Below are 8,821 nucleotides of genomic sequence, written 5' to 3'. Positions count from 1 at the left end.
AGAATTGGGAGAATTGTGCCAAGAAATACAGGTTACCTGTGTCTGAGCTATTTGAGCTGACTAGTGGATCCTTGGGAGTGAGGACTCTCTGTGGTCTGGCAAGTCCCCCAATAAAAGTAAAAGCTATCAGGGTAAGACAGTTCCACAGTAAGAAAAGCACACTGACTGTTCTTCCAGGTGACCTGGATCAAATTCCCAACTCATACACAGCGGCTCACAGCCAGCCCTGGGGATCCAATCCCGTCTTCTTGCCTCTGTAGACACAAGTGTACATGGCCATGAAGGGCATAAAATCGATTCATTTCTCTGTTGGGGAGAGATGGCTCAGTGGTTAAGAACACCAGCTGCTCTTCCAAGGACTTGGATTCAATGGCCAGCACCGCACGGCAGCTCATAACTATCTGTAGCTCATTTCTGTAACTCGTTTCATCACACACGCACGCACTAATGCACATAAAACAAACCATAAGTTAATTTAAATTTCTCCAGATTTGACAATGTATGTGTATGCCTATTGGATTCCCTGTAATTTAGTTTATCGTTATGAGCTGCCATGTGGGTGCTGGGAATTAGAATTGAGGTCCTCTGCAAAAGCAACTGTTTAGTGCTCTCTCCAGCCCTCACTCTTTTTACATCATGCCAGCTGTTTTCAAATACAAGCAAAATGTTTTAGTAGCTAGGTACTAAGACAAGTCTATAATTCCAGCATCCGGGAGACTGAAGCAGGAAGATGAAATCTCTCCTTTGGGTCACCTGGGGGCCAGTCTGGGTTACATGAATCTGTTTGGTGGGGGGGGTGTTCATATTTCACACGATGGTTCCCACTTGAGCTGGCCTCAAACTCGCGATCTTCTTACTCAACTGTTAGCAGCTGTGATTACTTACCTGTCAGAAGTGTCAACAAATAAAGTTGTGAGACTTCTGAGTACTCCTAAGAATACTCCAAGAAAGCAAGTCTGTGAGCTGTTTCTTCAAAACACAGAACTGTTTTTACAATGTGTTCTCATGCTCCTCCAGGGTATAGCAAATAGGTGAGTTTACTTCAAATTACTCATTATTGCTTACTGCTGTTATTACATGTTTGTGCATCTATAGAACAATGTTTTGGTCATGCGCGGCTCATCCTTGAGGTTGTATACAGCATAACTGTTAAGAACTTTAATCATGTGATTTCTCTCAACCCTCATAGTAAATTGTCTGGGGCTCTGAATAAACTTAGTTACCACATGAGACTTTAGTCTGACTCATTTATAGGCCCAACTCTCACAAAACCCACTGTCTGTAGACTAGTGATTCTACCTAATGACCAGGGCAAGACTGGGCCTAACAATACTGTGTCTCTGAGTGAGGAAGAAGCTCAGGATGCCCTCTTTCCTTGAGGATTTCTACACAGGCAGTTACAAGTTACTGGAGAAAGTTTCTTCAGTGGAATAGCCAACTGATATAATTGTCCAAGCTCCAGTAACATTTAAATATTTTGTTTGTTCATGTGTACTACACCAAGTGCCTGCAGCAGCCCACGCCAGATGAGATCAGATCCCTCAGAAACAGAATCACAATGATTACAAGATTACGGATACATAACCATGAGCCACTATGTGGGAGTTAAGAATCAAACCCCAGTCTAATGCAAGAACATGAAGCTGCACTTTCTCTCCAGCCCCTTCTTCAGTAACGTTAAGCCACTGGGGTACACTGAAGTTCTATCGTAGCCTTGGGAGTCCACATCCAGTCACAGTGAAAGACAACAATTTGATAAGCATTAATGGGAATGAAGTGCCCTCAAAGGCCTGGGGACAGAAAACTCAATACTTCATCCTCTTTGGAGATTTTTTTCTCATAGATTCTCAAGGCTCATACTTCTTCATGATTTCTGCGAAGACTCGGGGAGCAACTCTGCACTAGCAGCTGCCACATTTCTCTCTTCAACTCCATGTTTCCTTTCACCAAAAATGCAGTTACCTCCATGTCTGAAGCTCACCAGAAGCACACGTCTGAGTTACGTGACAAATACAGTGCTGCTCTATTACAGTGGAGCCATGCTCTTCCTGTACATCATGAATCAGGACAGCCAATGTAGTAATAAGTCAACTCAACTCATGCCCAGTAAAAGTCATCAAATACAATATATTACTAAAATAAAGGGCCCTTGTTTTCTGTGGTGCCCTAAATGAGAAGTGTGTCCCAAGTCTCAGACATTTGAGTACTGGCTGTCAGGGGAGGCTTAAGAGGTGTGGCTTGATGGAGGAAACAGTTGCCAGGGGCCAGCCAGCTTTGAGATGTAAAAGCCTCAACCTCTGCTGGCTGTTTCCTGTTTGTAGCTCACAGGGTAAGCAGCTCTCCAGTGGGTGCCATGCCTCCCTGCTGCCAAGCTTCTCTGTCATGATAGTGTTAGACTTCTTCTAACCATCTAGAGATGGTGGTGTGCACCTCTAACCCCAAGACTCCAAAAAATGCATCCAGAAATTCCAAGACAGCTTGAGCTACACAGCAAGACCTGCTTCAAAATGTAAGGCTATAAGTTATTAAAAGTTGTCAGTTCCTAGGCCAGCAATGAGACAAGTGGGGAAAGGTGATTTCTGTCAAACTTAACATAAGACCAACAGAGTAGGACAAAACTATGCCCTCCAAAAGTTGTGCTTGGATCTCTCTCCACACTTGCACATCACACACAACTATACAAATAACACACAATCAAAAAAACTGGGGTAAGTGGTCAATTTCTCAGAATAGGGAACTGGCTCACGAGTTTAAAGGAGCATGCAGTTCTTTCAGAAGACCAAGTTCGGTTCCCAGGACCCATATAAGGTGGTGCACAACTGTCTGTAACTGTAAAGAATCCAATGCACTCTTCTGGCCTTTGTGGGCACAGACCACACTCAAACTTTCTTTTGTATTTCCAATAATTTTTTAAGAGAAATGTTTCAATTATACCAGATCTTAAAGACAATAAAGACTAACTCTTCAGTTATTGATTAGCTGTACTTTTTGGAGGGCAGCTAGCTAGGGATGGGACTCAATATAATATTGTGTTTGCCGCATGCACAAAGCCCAAGTTCAATTCTAAGCACAACATAAAGTATAGTGTCCCACCACTGCAATCCCAACACACACAGGTAGGTGGAAGCAGAAAGATCAGATGTTTAAAGTCAGCTTCGGCTATACACTTGAGTTTAAGGCCAGCCTGGGACAAATGAGACTCTGCCTCAAAACAAAAGAGAAGTCCATCAAAATCTTACAAATGACTTTTTTTCTTTTAAAGACAGATGCAGCTGACTGTCCTCAAACTGGTATCCCCAAGTGCTAGGATTAAAGTTTGCTGCCTATTCTTTCCAAGGATCTCTCTTCTCTGAGGACTATGAATCTGGAATTGCTGTGCTTTTTATAATGGCTCACTAAAAACTGTATGCATTCTCATCTTCCCAAGGAGAAGACAAGAAAGCAATTGAAACAGTTTTAAAGAATTAAAAACATTTATCAAACCACCTATCAAATTTATACAAGTTAATATTCCAAACTCTAGAGACAGGCCATAGAATCGGCTGGGCAGAGTTCGAGCAGCAATAGCCTCAAAGTCAGGTAAACAGACACCAGCTATTACCACTTAGGACATTTTATTGGCATATGACAATTTACAAGGGTCCCTGCTGAAATATACACCACACCGAGGAAGAATCCTTTAGCCATCTACATTCATTCTCACTGGATATATTCCCCTCAAATTATAATTTAATTCCCAACACTAATTTTTAACTGTTGACGAAAGGGAACAATAACAATTCTTTGAAATAGAGTGTAACTGGGAAAGACTTTGCTTTTTATATTAAAATTCCTAAGACGTTGAAGCATACAAACCTAAGAATTGAGTCATGGCCTTCTAAAACCACTTTCTTATTTTTTTTCCTGGGAAAATCCTTTGGGTCATTTTTACTTTTCCTCTGGGTAAAGGAAGCATGTGTATGCAGCGTAGAACACACAGTTTGCAGCGTGTAACATATACTGCGCGGTGTACAACAGTTCTTTTCCTGGCACTTGTAATCAAGCAACTTTACCATGAGGAACCGCTCAGCTTTTGTAACATGCCATGAAGTGTGTAATTAAATGGTCATCTCAAAGAATACACACAGGATACTTTGTGTTTGGCTCTGAAAAGGAAAGACTCACAGTGGTATTCTACTGCAGTTCCTGTAAGAACCCCTTGACTATGATGTAGTAGGCTATTTTTGAACTATAAAATGGAAATAAGCACAGGTACAACACTTAAATACAGCCTGCTACTCCTCCTTACCTTGAAGGAAGTTTCAACAAATCTACTTTTCTCTGTTGTGGAAAAAGTAAAACTAAACGGGTACAAACATGTAAAGATTCACTGTATAACCAAATAACTGTTAAAATAAAAGTTATATATTCATATAAAATAGAAATGGTATGAAAATTATTAGGGAATTAAACACATGTTGCTTTTACATCTAAGTTAATCTAAGCTATTATTTATAAAAGTTATTATAAATAAATAACTATTTATGTCCAGATTGAAGCAATAAAGTTGCTTTGCAGGAATTTTCTCTGATTTACTAAATAATTTCTAAGTGACAATTAATGGGAGCATCATGCAAAACCGACTACTGACCATCTTATGAAAAACACTTCACATGTTGACTTTGGTTTTAGTTTACTTTTGTTGCCAGAAGTTTTTAGCAAATGCCACTAGCTATTCAAGGTCTAAGACACTGTAAAACCATCAAAACTTAAAAATTCACATTAATAAAATAAGCACTGTCTTCTTTAAATGCAAAAATACACAACTAATCTGCTACAGTGTGGCTAGTATTACTTTTTTTAAAATTATGCTTAGCACTGAAGTTTACTTTATTCCTTCAAGAGCTATTAAACAAATAGCAAAGAAAGATTATTTACCTAAACAATAGACTCCAAGAAAAAGGGCACTTTATAAACTTAAATTGAAGGGGTGTACACACAATTAGATCAATGCTACAAGCTTCCTGCTAAGATCTTCTATTGGCAACATTAAGAAAAAACCAATTACTTAAACATACTAAACAGTATGTTGCATCTCTCCAATCTTGTAGTTAAATTACGGACTAATCTACAGCTGTTCAAAGCATCCAATAAATATGTAAGCTATCCAATCAGGTACCAGATGACTGTGTGTATCACAACTATGCTGCAGGATAGATAATCTTCCTCCACATGAAAAGGACTCCCAAGTTTTGTCGTGGCTTTAGTTTTTGTTTTTTGTAAATACAATCAGGTCTATGTATAAGGATTTTACTTACACTGATATTACAAACCAATTTCACTCTCTCATAGGTAGCTGGTATCTAAGACCATGACTCAAATTATCAAATGAGAATGGAAGAGGATATTCAACTTTGAATTCATGTTGGAAAGTCTCTTCAAAATGACTTTACAGGCCATTCATTGTTTGCTTTCAGTAAAAATACCACTTTCTCAAATCTAACTTTTAAGCTGTAGTTTTTGGCTAGTAACAAAGCTACTGTCCTCCTTATAGATTTGCTCAAGTGTGAAACTAGTTTACCATAATAGCAACTTTGTGATATTCTTCAAAAATTAGTCACCCTACTATGTAGTGTTCAAATTTTAAAAGATGTTAAACTGATGTGTATAGTTAAAATAATTAGTGTGGTCACTCTAAGTAATTCCTGTTCAAGGATTTGTGTGGATTTATTTGTGTAGAGCTAATGTTCACTTCAGAACCAAACGTTAACAGGGAGGCGAGTTAAGAGCTGTCATAGAGCTGGACTTGACCACTTCTTATAGACAAAGCAGAAATACAATGCAGGTAACAAAAACAGTCAAAGGTTTTTAAAAGTTGATAGTTACAAATATGATACCGAACATTTTCTACTTTATTTCAATACAATTTTCAACATACAATCTACTATTTTTTTTCAAGATATTTGAAGACTTAAAACAAAATTTCTATAGACTACTTGCAAACAGTACATTTTAAGTAAAATGCTTACATTCTTATTTAAAAACAAAAATCAGGTTTAAAAAAATGTAAGTGTCAAGTTCTGCTCCCTGTTGCAATCTTGCGACTATTCCTAAAAAAGGGAAAAAAAATTAGAAGTCAGTAAATCTGTGGGTAGTGAATATTAATATTTCTAAAAGGTGATCGACTCATTTGCCTGCCAAGTTCATACTAAATAAACTGTCAAAAATCAGAAAATGCCTACCTTTTCTTCTTTGCGTCTGTCCTTCTTCTCTTCATTATTTTCCATGGTCTCTTCTTCATCTTCAATAATCCCATCTCCTTGGTATTTGTCATGAGTCCATTTTGGACTGCTACCTGACTTTTTGAAATTAAAGCGCCCTCTGCCGCGTTGAAAAGTACCACGACCTCTTCCTCTTTTGGCCCAATAATCCACACCATCATCTCTGTCATCATGCTATAAAAAGGTTTAAAAAGAAACATCAATGAAACTGCTTTCTTGTAAAGATATCAATTCTTTAATCATCCTGCTGGTAATAAACTTCAAAAAACCTCCCCAAGAAATATCATAAGGATACTGCGAAAGTCACAAACTGTCATTATAATACTATCACATTTAGAATATACATCAATCTACAGGCTAGGAGTTTCAATGGTAAGTCATGACAGCACAACCTGACAGCAATTTATCTCAGCTATTCTCTTTTACAGTAAGTACTGAAGCAATTACATTGCAAGCTTAAATTTTTAATAAATACACTTGAACACAGTTACTCGAACTATCCTATTAAGTAAAACAATCTCCAAAACTGAAAAGCTTGTAAGGAAGTATTCCCATTCCAAAACACAGTACAAAAGGCTAGGTCTCCACCACATTTACTCACTAATTAAATCTGCCCATAACAAGTGAGGCAAAACATTTTACAAGGAAACACAGTGCAAATGTAAGTAATGTTGTCCGGCTATTCTATATTCACAGATGACCAGTAAATTCAGCTACTGAGTAGTTTGATTGCTGAGCTAGTAAAAATGGGATTTGTATTTAATACCATGCATGCACTGCACTCCAAAGTTCTGATTTGTGATCTTTATCCTACCCTGATTAAATAATTGTGAGTGTGTGTTACATTCTCCAGTTTCTCATCATAAACCTTGGCTTTGTGGAAGGCTGTGATAATCGATAATAAGAGTTCTAGGGATCCCAGTATCAAGGAGATCCTGAAAGACGAGTATGAGGAGTTGGAACAACTGAGCAAGTTCTCAGAACAAGGAAGAAAGTGTAGAGTTAAGACTAAGGAACTGACAACGACTCAAAATCTAGAATAACTTTTGAAATTTAAGGTTTTAAAACTCAGTACTTCGTAAATTTACTCATTAATTGGAGGAGATTGAGACAGGATTTTCCTCTATAAACCAGGCTAGCTTTGAAATGGAGATTCCTGTTTGCTGAACGAATGTAGGCATTATAGGTTTACATTCCTAGAAAACCTTGATTAAATTGTGTTAAGAGAGATAGATGCTGGAGATCAAGTCCATTATAGATTCCTTTTTAAAAAGAAAAAAAAAAAAAAAAAAGCCATTCTGACTGTTGGGTAAATATTTAACAGTCATCTGTGAAAAAATTAATTCTCATTTAGGGCACCACAGAAAACAAGGGCCCTTTATTTTAGTAATATATTGTATTTGATGACTTTTACTGGGCATGAGTTGAGTTGACTTATTACTACATTGGCTGTCCTGATTCATGATGTACAGGAAGAGCATGGCTCCACTGTAATAGAGCAGCACTGTATTTGTCACGTAACTCAGACGTGTGCTTCTGGTGAGCTTCAGACATGGAGGTAACTGCATTTTTGGTGAAAGGAAACATGGAGTTGAAGAGAGAAATGTGGCAGCTGCTAGTGCAGAGTTGCTCCCCGAGTCTTCTTGTATTGAGCAACTAAACTACCCAACTCACTAAAATCTTTTAAAATGTGTCACAAAGGCTGTTTTCAAAACAGACTATGCCTTTGTGCATAACAATTGTGCAGATTAACTTATATAAATTAAAAATTAGATGTATAATTCTTAATACCTGTAGGCAGGTATTAAACTATTTGAAAGAACAGCTCTCAGCTGCTAATAGCTTGTATCTTTTGACACTTTTACCAGTAAAGACTGCAGGTGGGGTTGTTAACGACCCTATGAAGAATGACATCTGAGACCACACACAAAGTACAGAGCCTCCTGAAGAGTCACTGAAAGGATGTCTACTTAAGTATACTATTTCATGCTCACTTATGGTACTAACACCCACTTTTAAAGCCTTGTTTGGTGTTGCTTTTAATAGTCATTGAATTTGTAGAAAGAGGCAAACAAGTTCTGAAGAAAGGACCTGCCATTACACCATCAACAGAAACCAACTTCTCTGTGATTTTTACCTCATTCTAATAGAAGGAGACAGCCTAGAAGATTCAGTAAAATGCACTCGGTCCAATATCTACCAAGCATGGATTCAATTGTCCACAGTGCTTACTAGGTATGGTAACACATTACTCTAAATACTTGTAATCACTCATCCAATCTTTAGAACAGGTATACTGTGATTATGTGTGATACCTGTAAACATATATTATACAGACCAAAAATTAAAAATTACAACCCACAGGCAGACACAGCTTTAATCACATCGTTCTGGGAGGCAGAGGCAGGCAGGCGGGCCACCCTGGTCTACAGAGCAAGTTTCAGGACAGCCAGGACTAAACACAGATACCTTGTCTCAAACCAAAGGAAAAGAAAATGATAACACAACAACCACAAATTATTATGATTACTTTTTAAGTAAATTATTTTGGGGAGGAAGGG

The 8,821-nt window shown here is 37.9% G+C and overlaps 1 protein-coding gene across 12 annotated transcripts in view; it reads right to left on the bottom strand.

Moving 5' to 3' along the window:
• Window positions 1-3,597: 3,597 nt before the first annotated feature.
• Bclaf1 (BCL2 associated transcription factor 1) overlaps window positions 3,598-8,821 on the bottom strand; it is a 28,138-nt gene continuing 22,914 nt past the window's right edge. For 11 of the 12 annotated variants that reach the window (XR_013108273.1, XM_076928076.1, XM_076928074.1 and 8 more), the window contains 2 exons: window positions 6,222-6,434; window positions 3,598-6,089 (listed from right to left, as the gene is read on the bottom strand). Coding sequence is in view for 11 of the 12 variants with exons in the window: in XM_076928076.1 (XP_076784191.1) it covers window positions 6,084-6,089; window positions 6,222-6,434 (219 nt within the window). In the remaining variant the exon portion in view is untranslated. The remainder of the gene's footprint in view (window positions 6,090-6,221; window positions 6,435-8,821) is intronic. The other variant, XM_076928081.1, reaches the window with a different exon arrangement.

Source organism: Arvicanthis niloticus, chromosome 30 (genome assembly GCF_011762505.2).
Source record: "Arvicanthis niloticus isolate mArvNil1 chromosome 30, mArvNil1.pat.X, whole genome shotgun sequence".
Classification (NCBI taxonomy): domain Eukaryota; kingdom Metazoa; phylum Chordata; class Mammalia; order Rodentia; family Muridae; genus Arvicanthis; species Arvicanthis niloticus.
This window is presented reverse-complemented; position numbering and strand designations above follow the sequence as displayed.